Raw genomic sequence first — 14,210 nt, 5'->3', positions numbered from 1 at the left:
CGTGGTTGATCCACCGCGTCGCACGAACCCCCGCCCCACTGCTCTTCACCTCCAACGCCTTCCTCAGTCTTACGAAGCTCATACTAAAAGTTACAAAACAGCTTTTTACTGATCGTGCAGATATGATCGCGATAAGAAAAGCCTCCTGCAGATACGCAGCGGAAAACTTTGCCAGACTTGCTGATGCGCATCCCAACAACATTTTCTCAGCCATGGCCAACCACGAACTGCTTCTAGAAGTCGATGTTGGCGGCACATAAACACCAACTCGGGGCTGATCGGCCCGCTAGCACTCGAAGTGCAAAACCGCGGAGTCCTCGCGTGGAACAAGTCTGCCGCCACCACGGACGTGTCCGACGACATCCAGGACACCGCAAAGATTGACAAAGTCGCCATTCTCCACCTCAACACCGATTACTATAAGTATGCTCCTCTATTATGATAGAATCGTATTACGGACCAAGATATTCTACGTTCTGACAGAAAAATCTCGGTGATAATCTGTTGCATCAGGTTTGGGAGCGTCTCCAATAAAAAAAAAAAAAAGAAAAAAAAAGTATGTAACACCCCGTACTACGATATGTCGTCATCCAATGTACTGCCAATTCCAAAAACACTTCTAACAAGAGCTGTTGCATGCAAGTGAGTTGACAAGGCAGCTGAATGCGCATTTCATGACTCAGGAAACCCTCTCATCACACGGTAGGCTCGATCGAATGCTTAATTGTGAAAATATCGCTTTCCAGCTCCAATATCTATATAGTATATCCATTATTGATATTCTCTCAACCAAATGAAACATGGAAAGCTACTCCGAAATCGACCCTGAAAAATATAAGGTCCTCATATCTTTGCTGATGCGACGGAGTAAGTAATTGGATGTGTCCTTTTCAATGGAAACTAGGATGGGGCGCTCAGATACGCAAAGCAAAAGAAAAGACAAGCTTAAGATGATTACAGGGTCGATGTAGAAGAAGTGATGGCAGGTACCTTACCAGCGTGTCCATATAATAGAAACATGATAGCTCAATAGTATTCAAAGGTATTGGAATCATTTGCTTATAGATTCCTTTCTCGATAAGTTCGAATAATTTTTTGGACTTTGTGCAAAGAGTGAAGCTCGTCCAAGTCTAATTTGAACACTTTGGGTTAGTCAGACTACGGCTTTGCTAGGAGGTGTGAAACCAATATTGAGCATCATCTTAGTTTTATATCTCAATAACAATAGCCTAACTGATTGGCACAAACAGTTCCTAACCTAAGTGGGATTGGGATGGGAATATTTAAAATTCCTGAAAAATAAAAATTTAGAGACTGAGGCTGCATTTGAGAGTCTCTCAAGAACATAACCTTAACGTGAACTATCAAGAGACAGAAGTTTTGATTTTCTTATTAGTGCTAATGGGCATTCTAAACGTATACATCTGCTCCTAACATAGTATCAAAGTAGCTTGCGAACTCAAAAAAGGGTTGAGCAACAAGCACTTCGAGCCACCGAACAAGATATATTGTACGTGACCTCTGCAATTTTGTTGTTCTACTTCAGATTTTATTCATACTCCAGTTAAGAAAAGTCAATCTCTTCGAGAGAAATCTCCTTGAAGTCTCGGTTCCATAGTCTATATCCAAGCCGGAAGACAATATAAAAATCAAAGAAAATGTATAAGCAGCAAAGAAGGTTTGGGTATCTCATTTGTATGAAACCAATCAACCCCTGAATAATGGCAACAAAAGGGACCATGAAGCATGTAAATACAACCGAGTAACGCTGGAAAGGGACTGGTATAATAAAAGTTGATACCCATCAAATTCTTGTTCTTTTGAGGTCGTAATAATGTCTTGCCGGCAGCAGTTAGGATCACACAGCTATGATGTCAATTCTTCGGAGCGACAAGTTCACATTGCTCGCAATGCTGGTGCTTGCGATATCCATGTTCTCACCTGCATTGCCACGTTGGGATGGAATACTACTGCTGTCAGTGGCATTACCAAACCTCGAGTCACACATTTGATGCTTATGGTGACGTTCCGGGTCTCGAGTATTATGTCGCCCGATTTTAGAAGGAAAACAGTGATTAGCTGATCATGGTACGCAACCAGGATGCTATGCTGCTTGGACTACCAAACAATTTTCTCTTGATTTGAAATAGTCGTGGCTAGATTCGTAATTCACTACATCCTCAAAGCTAGAAAGAAGAAGGGCTGGCGGCAAGAGGTGAGGCGAGCGTGAAGGGAGTTATTTTAGTGGAAGACCTGGAAACGGGAAAGCCCACTCGAGAGGCAGTTGACAATACTAGTCTCCGTCTCACCGATTCTCAAAACAGAAACTATTACATATATATCATATCCTCTTTGGTCAGAGATACCCGAAGTTATACCCTATACGTGAGCCAGGTTCGTTTCCGGTAATAATATGCAAGTTGTAGTGGGCACGAGGGCTTTCGAGGTAGAGAGAGAATTGGTATGTTGTATAACAGTTTTTTCGGCCAGAATGGGCCTAATTCCTCACACGTGCTAAAAATCTCGAGGACTACAATACTGCATGCAATATATTCACCCGGAATAGTAATTGTAAAATAAAAAACCTAACCGTTGATACTTCACTATAAATGTGGTGAATATACCTCACTCTTGAGCACAATGTTCTCCTTTGCAAAGACTCTTGCTCTGTGTGCTGTTGTCGTCAATGGCCTTATTTTGCACCCTGGCTACGATCAGGTTGCCACAGATCAGTACAACTTACTAAAGTTCATGACTGGTGCTGGTCCATTTGTTGAGCATAGCGGGTTTGGTATCCCCCTGGAAACTCCTCCACACTGTGAAATTGAACAGGCTCAACTATTTATGAGACATGGGGAAAGATTTCCGACTGAAAGCGCTGGAAAGCAATATAAGACATTTTACAAGAAACTCAAGGACGCTAACGTCACCAACCACCAAGGACCTCTGGCCTTTGTGGAGAATCTGGAGTACTTTGTTCCGGACAGTGGTAACTATGAACTTGAAACGACAAAGGGCCTTTATTCGGGTCTACTCAATGCTTTCAAGTTTGGTACCTATCTTAGAGAAAGATATGACTCGCTAGTGAATACAAGCGAAGTTCTGCCTATTTTTGCAGCAAGCGAAGACAGGGTTGTTGAAACCGCAAGATCTTTTGGCCGTGGCTTTTTTGGGCCCGATTATGAAAACAGATGCTCGATCCAGGTCATCAACGAGACAGATACCAGCAAGGGAGCGAACGCTCTGAACACCAAGGACAATTGTCCGACATATAACTCTTCTTATTACGATTACTCGTTTGGTGATGAGATTTTCCAAAGGGAAGCAGAGAGATTAAATGAATTGTCTCCTGGTTTCAACATCACCGCCGACGACATCACCACCATGGGAACCTACTGCGCTTATGAAACGAACGTCAAAGGACATTCGAGCTTCTGTGATGCCCTTTCGAGAGAGGCATTTATTGCCCTTCAATACAGTAACGATGTTACCAAGTTCTACCAATTCGGGCCTGGCTATAACATGAGCGCCGTGGCTGGTGGCGTCTATGCCAAAGCTACCGCCAAGTTGCTGCAAGAAGACGGCAAGCTGTGGTTATCCTTTTCCCACGACAACGATTTATTGAACTATATCACTGCTCTTGGACTCATCACAGATACCGAGCTGGGAACGGAAGACGTGGATTTCCACAGAAATTTCAAAACTTCTGAGCTAGTTCCTCAAGGAGCCAGACTTATTGTCGAGAAGCTTAACTGTTCTGATACCCAGTTCGTGAGAATTATTCTGAACGACAAAGTGTATCCTGTTCCAGGATGCTCCTCAGGGCCTGGCTACACTTGTCCACTAGATGATTACCTGGACATTATTACTCCAGAGGTTGACTATGCATCCGCCTGTGAACTTCCAGACGACGCCCCTAAGGAGATCAGTTTCTACTGGGACTGGAAGCCAACCTTTGAAGACAACTAGAGACCTGCTGCTGGGCGGCCTAGTTCTGCGTGCTACCGTTTGTAAAATTCTAGGTGAAACCCTAGTGTAGTTCTTAAATGAAAGCTAAAGTCTAATATTTAGAAGTGGGGTTCCATCGGTCGATTTAGAGCTTTGAACCTCTCTGGTTATAGCTGGCCACACACTCAAGTTCGACTTTCACTTGCTTGTTAGGGAATCCCACAACAACACAAGATCTGGAAGGCATGTGAGGGAAATAGTCTTTGTACACAGAGTTGACGGTGGCAGCATCCTTTGGATCAGCAATGAACAAAAGAACCTTCAGAACTTGCGAAAGAGAGGAATCTGATGCATGAAGGACTCTTTCCAGCTTTTGGATGGCTAATTTCGTCTGCTCAGCTACATCCGATGGAAACGTACCGTCTGGTCTACTGCCGACGTTTCCGGATGTGAATACGTGGCCATTACTTTTGTAAGCTGGTGAAAGTAATGGATTGCCTTCAGCTTGAAGCTTTTCCCAAGAAACCTGCTGCATTGATATTAAGTAATTTGGATATCGAGTAAAATGGAAAAGTTTTCAAATGTCGGATGAAGCCGATTACCTAAATTAGCTTATCTGAGAAGATATCTGATAAATAAAAAAATACTTATATCTGGATTAAATTAGGCAGCGCTCTGCAGCCTCTCGAAGTTTTTCCTCATGGCCTCTTCAATAAACTCTTTTCCGGTCACTGGAGGATACTTCTTCAGAGGGCCTTGAATCACAACATCCGTATTAGCCTGGTTGAAGTATGCAATGGTGTAGCGGTCTCCTTGGTTTTCGTCTGGAGTCGGAAGTCGAACTCTGTGAAAGTTAGATTTCAAGATGTCGTCCGACCAGGACATCAACATGTCGCCAATGTTGATCACAATATCGCCCGTTTTTGATGGAACAGGTGTCCATTTGTCTGAGTAGCCATAATCTGTGTGAGCTTCGCGGCCAGGACATACTTCCAGACCATGGTCGCCAGTTCGTTGAAACAAAAGAGTCAAACAATCAAAGTCCGTGTGAGGCCCCGCTCTCCAGAGATTGCCGTCATATTTCTTACCGTTGGTATCAAAGTAATGTAGAAGTCTCAAAGTCGTTTGGGCTGTATCAGAACTGATGATATGGGCCTTCGTGAAAAAGTCCGTAGGATATCCTAAAGCTTCTGCAAACAATTCCATCACGAAATTACTCAGATTCTGACATTTCTCCATGAAGGCTTTTGTCTGCTCTCGCCATTCTTTACCGACGTCTTCTTCAGCTGGCCAGTTCTGATTGATTCTGTGATATTGCAACTGCAAAGATTCCTTTTGATCTGCAGTGCCGGTGGAAGGTCTTATTTGAGAGCAAGACTCAAAGCCCGAGTTCAGTAGCTTGATGTGAGGGGTTTTCATTTTGACATCATAGGGAAGACCAAAAAACTTCTGAGACAGCTGGAACATCTCTTCAATGTCCTCTCGTGATGGACAATCTTGTTCACACAGCGTGAAAAAGCCAATATTTTTAGCTGCATAAAAAAGTTGCTCTTTGATCTCCTCTCTTCGGTTGTCTTTATCCTTGAGACTGATCTTGGGTATGGTCCGCTCAATGTAAGTCATACTTTCGAATGCCAGAAATTATTGTTGAAGCAAGAATTTTGTCTTCTTTTTATAAGATCAGCTATCAGCGACTGATTGTTTTGACCGACTCGGGCCGACTCCTCGGGCCGCATGATGATGCATGGCTGAGAAAAAAAAATTAAGATTTGATCCAGAAAGTAAAACTTCAATTAATGGGTCCAATCAGATCGAAAACGGCATGTCAAAAATGCCGTTCACTAAAACACAAATGCGATTTTAACTATCCTAGTTGCTCAAGGTGCGACAGACTTGGCGTGGAGTGTATGGTGCTTGATTCTTCTACCAGGCAGCTAAGACCAAGAGCTGATTATCCAGATCTTTTTCGCCCCCTTCCAAAGGAAGAGCCGTCCATAAGAATGCTTGAAAAAAGAATAGAGCTCCTAGAGGACAGATTAGCAAAATACGAAAGCATGTTTGAAAGCCCTGGTACTGTAAATAGTCCTTCTGAAGCGTCTATGGGCCACTTAACTGTTTTGTCCATGATCCCGTTCAGAAATAACTCTCCAACTGTGGATAACGAATTCACTAAAATTTCCATCTATGGCAAAATTGACTCAAATCAGCCCGTGGACAAATCAGAGCCACTTCCATCCTCAGAGGCTGAATGCACACAGCTCATCTCCAACTACTACCAAATAGCCTGGATACAGCATCCAATAGTGGAAGACGAAACTATTTTGTACACATTAAGCTCCAAGCATTATCAATCTCCTGATAGTCTATCTCACTGGGAGCATTTTCTGCTTTATATATCGCTTGCCATTGGAACGGCAATCACAGGCGACATGAGCGATAAATCTCAGAGTTATTACCTGAGCTCCATCGTGCATCTAAAGATTTTCCTTGCTAAAACCACCTCTCCAGGACCAGACAATCGCGATATCAGCTTTCAAATGCAAATCCTACAGTCCCTTTTACTAATATGCTGCTTTGGTCTGCTGAAACCAGTTTCTCCCGGAATATGGTATGTGATTGCAAACGCAATGAGGCTATGTATTGACATGGACTTGCACGAGGAGTACGTGGTGAAAAAGATAGGGAGAAGCTATTATAGGAGACTATTCTGGTGCTGCTATGCCCTCGATCGACAAATATGCTGCTATGTCAATAAACCATTTAGTCTAAATGACACAGACATTACAACCAACTTCGATGAGGTGTCGGTGGGCGATGACAGGCTTGCCATTTCGTCACTATTCTTCAAGATTCGAAAGTTACAGTCAATGATTCAACAGTTTAGCAGTAAAAAAGCTGTTTCAAACATGAACAAATCCGTTGTCAATTGGAGACATGAGATGCATGTCGAACTCAACTCATGGCTTGTTCAAGCTCTAGAATTTGAAAACAATACACATTCAACAGTAAAGCAGGCATTTTTATCTTCCAAGAATTACCTAATTCTAACCTACTTCCAGCAATTGCAGAGACTTTACAAGCCAGACAACATGTCTCCCGAATGTCTCACATTCAAAGAGTTCATGGCCTTGTTTGAGAGCAGTACTAAGATAATAGCTACTTACGAGGTTCTGAGCCAGACTCGAAGAATTAATTATCGATACTTATCTGTCTACTCTATTTACCAGTCAGGACTGACAGTGCTATATTGTTTTATAAATTGTGCACACCTCCGACTATTTGCAGACACAGTCGAAAAGCTTGAACATACCATGACAATAACTAAAGACCTACTTCAAAAACTGGAGATCCATTGTCCGCCAGCGCGGAGCGCCATGCAAACTCTAGAGACAGTACATCGCGACACAGTCGAAGAAGTCATCCAGAAAGGAGCTCTAGAAAATAAATATATTTTTGATTGTGGGTCACATTATGGACCATTCAACTCGAATTCTATCTCGCTTCTTTCTCATAACGGAGCAGTTCCATTGATAGAGAACAAAACAGTTACAAAGGAGGTGCCGGACACTCCTACATACGGTTTGAGCGCAACCAGTAATGTCTCCGCCTTGAGGAGTACTCGTCCCCCAAGGTTATTTCATGATTCTCCGAAGGAGTCATGGGAGTCGCTGTTTGAGGAGCCCTTTAATTTGAAGGAGCTCATGTTTGACTGAGTGCTCTCTAAGATATGCAAGAAAAAGTTAGCACTTTCTCGATATTTGTAAACTAAACGGAACGTTGATTCGATGGCTCAAATGGAAGTAGAGCCGAGATTAATCCCAAAGATCCAATGATTCCTCCACAAACCCAAATTGGAATAGAAGAACCTGACTTCTCACCATACCAATATGTGACTGGCGAGAAAGCACCAGAGACTCTCGCAGCCACCAAAGCAAGTCCCACACCCGTGCCTCGGGCTTGTGCTGGGAGCACCTCTGGAGTGTATGCATACAAGCATCCATAGTAAATGTTGATGAAGAAGTACGTAGCGGAGCTGAATCCTGCATCTCCCGCTGGTGTCCGCACAGTTGTGTAACCAAACAAAATCGCCATGGTAGCAAGAGCTCCAAAAGTCATGGTATATCTTCGACCGACCTTCGGAATAAGTATGATATACCCTGCAAATATAGGACCAAAAATGCCCACAAAATTTGCAATAGACGAGTTTCTGTAGACGATATAAGTGGAAGTTCCCGTATTTCCTCCATGTGATGCAATATAAATATAGAGGAAGTTGTAGAAAACACTGTAGGAAATACCAATGAACAGCCATGAAAGCAAAACCAAGCTTGTGGACCATGCGTTAATCTTATCTTGGTAGAGAATTTTGAGGTGGTGAGTGACGATCGAGACGATTTTCTTAGGATCCCACCCGTCTTCGGAGGCCGTGTAGTATTCAGATGAAATCTCTCCACATTCTTGAAGCTGCTCCAATGTCAACGAACATTTGCGATTGTACTTCTTGGCAAGTTTCTGCAAATTTTCGACCGCTTCGGCATCCCTTCCAACAGAGACCAAAAATTTAGGTGTTTCGTCAAGTTTAAACCAGAAGAGACGAAGCAAACCAGAAAGCAGAACAATTGCACTATTGACATACCACGTGTATCTCCATCCTCTGTTAATACTTGAAGGACAATGATCTGCACCACTGCAAGAGAAGTTCGGCAGGAATGCCCAGGCCAAAAGGTTTGTGGTTGTCTGACCGACTCCCCACCATGCTGCCATCACAGTGTTGAGGTACTGGTACTTAAATGGAAGATACTCCAAAAACACAGCAACATCCATTGCCAAATTTCCACCCGCACTGAAGTTAGCGAGAGCCACAAATATGCAGTAGGTAGACATAGAACTCATACCACCGGCCAAAAATCCAAACATGGAAGTCAGAAGCAAAGACGTGTTAAAACACAATTTTCTTCCAATAAGGTCGCCACCGAAACCCCAAAAAATCGATCCAACGATCAATCCAACGTAAGAAATCTCAGTGTCAATAGGGTATCCAGTTCCAAACTGATACGCGACATATTTGTGAACAGAAGACTGAATCATTTCCATTTGCGAATCAACAGAATACCCGTATCCTGCGATGCAGAACAGTTTCACGTGGTACCAAGTAAATCCAATCTCATCGATCGCGTTGTTGATGAGATACATTTTCTTGGACAAAACCGTATCTTTCTTTTCAACGGCTATATTATCCATTTTGCTGATCTCTGGTTGAAGTCCACTCTCCAGAGAAGTCGCAACATCTTGGCTGACATGAGCAGGTGCCTTTTCCTCAATCATTATTTTCTGAAATTCTAAAAATTGGACACTGAAAAAAACACCTCGACGTTTTTTGGCGCACGTTGATGACATTATATTATATTCACGTTTATCGCTTATCGGACAATTCTCTTATCATGCATATTGTTGAAAAGTGCATTTTTTTTTTTACTTACAATTACCTGATTTGGCGTCAATACCCGGTTCCTTTCTATTTTTATTGTTCTGATATCAAACTACCCCTGCTATAATACCGCCGAGCTTCCCCGTTGCGCTTTGATAAGCAATCTGACCGCATCATGCGCCATGCCCCATCCTCCCTGGTACCCATACCCAGAAGCTCCATAATTATGGATTACGAGTTTTCCATCTTCGACTTCCTCGACCTCAATTCGAGGCCCTCCATGACGCGAAGGTCTAAGTCCTGCAGCCACTCTCACCACGTCCAGAGGTCTATCTAGAATTTGGGGTGCCATACTAGTTGCCCTCTTGATGATATCCTCAGTCTCATGCTTGAAAGTATCGCCGGTGCTGATACCCTTTTGCAAAAATCCTCCCATCACGAGCTCTCCGTTAGAGTTCGGCCGAGGAATTATGTAGGTTGCAGATTCGTTGGTCCACAAACACATGTTAAATTGTATATGTGGAGCTTTGATGACCACGACTTGCCCACGCGTAGGATACACATTTGTATCCTTCACACCGCCCAAAGTTATTGCACCAATTCCGGTGCAGTTAAAAACCACCTTAGTGTTTGGTGATAGAAAGGCTTGTGACAAATGCTCGAGTTTTTTCTTGATGATAGTCACACCAAGGTTTTCTAGGTAACTGGCCAAATTTTGCAGGAACAGGGGACAGTTAAAGTTCCAGGTGGTGTAGCTAATTCCAAAAGCAATTCCCTTAGGCAGCTCACTTTCGTCGAGAACGCGGAAGTCTTTCACGTACTCCTTCAGCGACTCCATTTTCTTGGCCGGAGGATATTTGTGGAAGTAGTCTGTAGCTGGCCTCATGTCCAGACCACATGACCGACCTCCCAGTTTTTTCTGGATCTCAGCCAGATGGGTGTAGGTATAGCGATCGTAGGAAAGAGATTTTTTATCCCCGGGACTAATGCATGAAAAATTACCACCGGCCCAAGGAGAGGTGTAGTTAATGCTCTGATCGCCTGGAATATAAGCTGCAGTTATGCTTATGTTTTTTGGACTGACGCCAGCTTCATATACCAGCGAGTACGCTGTGTACAATCCAACTATACCAGCTCCCACAACAACGTATGTATCACTCATGATCTAGTGAAATAAGATTTTTAGGCTCACTTTTATATGCCGTGAATGCGGTGATAAAAACTAAATTTCTCGGCCGCAGAATTTGATGGTGATCATCCAATTTTTTTACGACCGCACACTCGCTACGGAATGATTACCAGGAAACGGCTGATTACTTCTTGCAAGCCGTGCTATCTCGCTAAGAGGAAGTGTGGGAAGGAGAAACCAGCGTGTCGACGATGTTCACGTTTGGGAAAAAACTGCGATTATTTTACGGAGGAGCAGATTATCGAGCGAACTTACAATAGAAAATATACTAGCCAGCCTAGAACTAAAAAGCATTATGATTTGGGGGTTGAAAGGCTTGACTCTAACACGCAGCTTGTTCCCGAAACCAGGAATCTGGAGAAAAAGAATTTCAACTTAATCATCAGCTCTACAGGCGAGTACTCGAAGTATTTTTCGCTTTTCTTTTTTCCGTTCGCAGAAAAGGAATCAAATCTCAGTACGATCATCGGGTTCGGTCATGATGACCATGGTCGGTGTGTTGTCTTTGATTTCACAAAGCCTGTGAAACCTTTATCTGGTGTCCGCGACCTGGTTGAGCGACTACCGTCTCGAGGGGACTGCAATTTTCTTGTGATGTATTTTTTCGAAAATATCCATCCATATATACCCATTATAGATCAAGAGGAATTTTCTATCCACTATGGGCAGTTGTGGAATACGCAAGAAAAATACAGAGATCTCAATGGACTTCTTGAAATACTAGCAGTGCTGTTTAGTAGCTCACTGGTGAATCAGCTGTCCAATATGTATCATTACGGAAGCATGCAACATATTAGTGACAAAGTGGACTTTGAAAATGTCAAGCTCAATAGCTTCCGTGCAATCGAAAACATCAAGCATTGGATAAGCATAATGAACTCTCCCTCCATGTCATCTCTTGTCGCGGCCACCCTTATTTATTATGTTGGGTCGCTGAACTGTATTGGGAAGAGCAGTGAGATAGCATCTCTCAGCCGTCTGTGTCAGATAGCGGGCCTACACAGGAACTTCTCGGCTCAGTCATCTGGAAGCTCCCTAAGATACATTCTTTACAGTTTCATTTCCTACATGGACTCGCTGTCATCGTACTACAGTGGACTGCCTCCTACTATGCATCGGGATTTCTGCGAGACCTACAAAAATCTTCCAACCGATCTAGATCACCACTCACTGGTCTATTTGTCTATACAGTTCTACAATGGGATCCTCTGGGGAGACATCATCGCAGAAATGAACAAAATTCGAGTTACCACTCAGAGTGAATATGACTCTATATTTGAGCGCTTTATTGATACACAACGGCTGGTCAATAGTTTGAATCACAGGCTATTGACAGAATTCGATCTTGATCCTATCTATGCAAAATGGCTACTCACCGAGGGAAGGCTTGGGATTCGCAAATCAGCTTTACTCATTAACATATTGAGGGATTCCATCGTGTCTTCAGAAGATTCTTTGGATGATCCTAGCTACAGTCTCCTTCTTCAGTCGCTGCTACTGGTCAATGAGTCTATGATGAAAATTGAACTGGAACTTCGATGTAAGCCTGCATGTCTGTGGGTGATCAGGAACTCATACCCATTCCAAGCTTTGACTATAGTACTGAAGCATATCCAGCAGCACCCTAATGATGAAGTTAATTTTAGCATGCTTCCAGTCGACGAAGAGTATACCGCCGATGAATTGTTTGACTACGTAAATGGTGATATCAGGGCACCACTAGTGAGGAAATGCATCCATTCGCTAGAAAAGATCAAGGTACTATGGCCAGCTGTGTTACTCACAAGATTTGATGGGGTGATCAAGGTTAAAAATGAAGTGCTATGAATTTAATAATAAGGTAACTGAACTCTATGATTGTTCATCGGAATCGCGAATGTTGTTCGGATTGCACTCATGGAGAGTTTAATGCTGGACTGTAGACCGACTAAGGTTCTGATTATACTTGCAAGGCTGAATTATTTCTATATTGATTATGATGATTAATTTAATCTATGTTGGGCACTTGATCTGTTTATCATAAACTGCAGTTGCAACTTTCACTCCCCAATCCCAGTCTGGATCCTCGACGTACTCTGCCTGACCGTCTCTTTTGAGAAGTCTGATTTTCCTGGCATCAGAGGACGGCCACTGCGTGATGTTCTGTTCAAAGTTCACAAATTGAAGATACGGTTGCAGCCATCTATTGATCACTAGCCTTTCAGGTTCTGTGTACCCTTCTCTGAGACAGTAGAACCACAAATGTGCGTCACATGCATGAGGAACATTCAAGTCCGGACTAATGTGCTGGTCAAGCCATTTAGCACGGAAGCTAATTCTGTATCTGTAAATGTCTTTTTCTGGATATCCATTCTGAACCAGAGAATTTATGTATCCTCTGGCAGACGCATAAACTTGACCGTCAGAGATGATAGCACCATAAACTTTCCTCAGGTCCTCCTTGAAATCTGGGGAATTTTCATCAAGCTTTTCAGCGCCGTATAAGTCCATCAGAGTAGGAACCACAACTTTAGGATAATAGTTTTCAACTTGAAGAGGAAGTTCTGAAACAGTCTGGGGAGTGTTGAGGTAGGAGTACTTAACAAGTTCATTGTCAACCTCACCAATCAGAATTCTCACTCCTTTTTCATGAAGCATCTTAGCGTGTTTTCCTGAACGAATGTCCTTAATGAGGTCTGGTGATATAAAATGGCCATCGGTGACAGCTCTGAAGGTATGCAATGAGAGAGTAGGAATGAAATCTTCAATAAAGCCCGTATCTAAAGATCTCAGCTTGTGCAGCTTTTCTGCCGAGGAGGCATTCGGGTTAATGCCCAGCTTTTCGATTATTTCGTCAAACTGATTCTGCACTTCAGCAATTGTCTTTGGCTGAATGTAGACCATGTTAGAGAAGAACATGGCCTGCTTGATAATCTGCTCGGCTTCTGGATGGTACAGCTCATAAGCAAGCTGGAAAAAAGCAGAGTATGCCCCAGCAGAAATACCTCCAACTGTGATCTTTTGTGGGTTTCCACCAAAATGCTCGATGTTCTTATATGTCCATTCAATGGCCAGTCTTTGGTCCCAGAATCCTTGATTAGAGCACTTCTCATCCTCTTCTAGTAGCTCTTTGGACGACAGGAAACCAAACATGTTGAGTCTGTACCCAGGGGCCACTAAGATGAATTTCTGAGAAAAGTCTTCGTCATCGAACATCTCGTGGACGTTGAACATTTCATTGTTTGGAGTAGAGTACTGAAGGAATCCGCCATGAATGTAAATTACAACTGGCCACCCATCTTTTGGTTTGTATTTGTCCGAAGCAGGAACCCAGATATTGGAGTACAAGATGTTTTCCTCGGTAGGCGACTTGGTATATCTAAACTGGGGGTGAGGGACAGACGGCTGAGGACATTTGAGACCAAAATCTTTGTACTCCCCAGTATAATCATAGTCTGAGGGAAGGGGCTCAGGGAGCTTAAATCTGTTTTCGGGAGTGCTAGGCTTAGCAAATGGAACCTTTGCAAATCGATGGACGGAAGAATTACCTGTTCTTGGCGACTTGAAAGTGTATCCGGTCAGAGTTCCATGACCTGGAATAGCGACGCTGTAAGGTGTGGTACCCTCTGTTGAAACTTGTTGACCCATGCTTAACAGATGGGAAAA

The 14,210-nt window shown here is 43.2% G+C and overlaps 9 protein-coding genes across 9 annotated transcripts; 4 read left to right on the top strand and 5 right to left on the bottom strand.

Moving 5' to 3' along the window:
• Positions 1-1,834: 1,834 nt before the first annotated feature.
• On the top strand, positions 1,835-2,083 carry KL911_005276 (uncharacterized protein; the record flags this gene model as incomplete). The annotated part of the gene is made up of 1 exon (XM_043200660.1): positions 1,835-2,083. One exon carries the CDS (start codon positions 1,835-1,837, stop codon positions 2,081-2,083), a length of 249 nt encoding a protein of 82 aa, XP_043052062.1.
• A 557-nt stretch (positions 2,084-2,640) lies between these two features.
• Positions 2,641-3,969, top strand: KL911_005275 (uncharacterized protein; the record flags this gene model as incomplete). The annotated part of the gene is made up of 1 exon (XM_043200659.1): positions 2,641-3,969. The coding sequence occupies one exon, from the start codon at positions 2,641-2,643 to the stop codon at positions 3,967-3,969; it is 1,329 nt and encodes a 442-aa protein (XP_043052061.1).
• A 124-nt stretch (positions 3,970-4,093) lies between these two features.
• Positions 4,094-4,483, bottom strand: KL911_005274 (uncharacterized protein; the record flags this gene model as incomplete). Its single annotated transcript, XM_043200658.1, has 1 exon — positions 4,094-4,483. The coding sequence occupies one exon, from the start codon at positions 4,481-4,483 to the stop codon at positions 4,094-4,096; it is 390 nt and encodes a 129-aa protein (XP_043052060.1).
• Positions 4,484-4,611: 128 nt separating this feature from the next.
• On the bottom strand, positions 4,612-5,571 carry KL911_005273 (uncharacterized protein; the record flags this gene model as incomplete). Its single annotated transcript, XM_043200657.1, has 1 exon — positions 4,612-5,571. The coding sequence occupies one exon, from the start codon at positions 5,569-5,571 to the stop codon at positions 4,612-4,614; it is 960 nt and encodes a 319-aa protein (XP_043052059.1).
• Positions 5,572-5,744: 173 nt separating this feature from the next.
• Positions 5,745-7,661, top strand: KL911_005272 (uncharacterized protein; the record flags this gene model as incomplete). Its single annotated transcript, XM_043200656.1, has 1 exon — positions 5,745-7,661. One exon carries the CDS (start codon positions 5,745-5,747, stop codon positions 7,659-7,661), a length of 1,917 nt encoding a protein of 638 aa, XP_043052058.1.
• Positions 7,662-7,713: 52 nt separating this feature from the next.
• Positions 7,714-9,273, bottom strand: KL911_005271 (uncharacterized protein; the record flags this gene model as incomplete). The annotated part of the gene is made up of 1 exon (XM_043200655.1): positions 7,714-9,273. The coding sequence occupies one exon, from the start codon at positions 9,271-9,273 to the stop codon at positions 7,714-7,716; it is 1,560 nt and encodes a 519-aa protein (XP_043052057.1).
• A 224-nt stretch (positions 9,274-9,497) lies between these two features.
• On the bottom strand, positions 9,498-10,538 carry KL911_005270 (uncharacterized protein; the record flags this gene model as incomplete). Its single annotated transcript, XM_043200654.1, has 1 exon — positions 9,498-10,538. One exon carries the CDS (start codon positions 10,536-10,538, stop codon positions 9,498-9,500), a length of 1,041 nt encoding a protein of 346 aa, XP_043052056.1.
• A 129-nt stretch (positions 10,539-10,667) lies between these two features.
• On the top strand, positions 10,668-12,392 carry KL911_005269 (uncharacterized protein; the record flags this gene model as incomplete). The annotated part of the gene is made up of 1 exon (XM_043200652.1): positions 10,668-12,392. The coding sequence occupies one exon, from the start codon at positions 10,668-10,670 to the stop codon at positions 12,390-12,392; it is 1,725 nt and encodes a 574-aa protein (XP_043052055.1).
• A 165-nt stretch (positions 12,393-12,557) lies between these two features.
• On the bottom strand, positions 12,558-14,192 carry KL911_005268 (uncharacterized protein; the record flags this gene model as incomplete). The annotated part of the gene is made up of 1 exon (XM_043200651.1): positions 12,558-14,192. One exon carries the CDS (start codon positions 14,190-14,192, stop codon positions 12,558-12,560), a length of 1,635 nt encoding a protein of 544 aa, XP_043052054.1.
• Between the last annotated feature and the right edge of the window lie 18 nt (positions 14,193-14,210).

The sequence above is a fragment of the Ogataea haglerorum genome, assembly GCF_019207285.1.
Source record: "Ogataea haglerorum isolate 81-453-3 chromosome Unknown 81-453-3_NODE_20_length_135169_cov_94.441210, whole genome shotgun sequence".
NCBI lineage: Eukaryota > Fungi > Ascomycota > Pichiomycetes > Pichiales > Pichiaceae > Ogataea > Ogataea haglerorum.
This window is presented reverse-complemented; position numbering and strand designations above follow the sequence as displayed.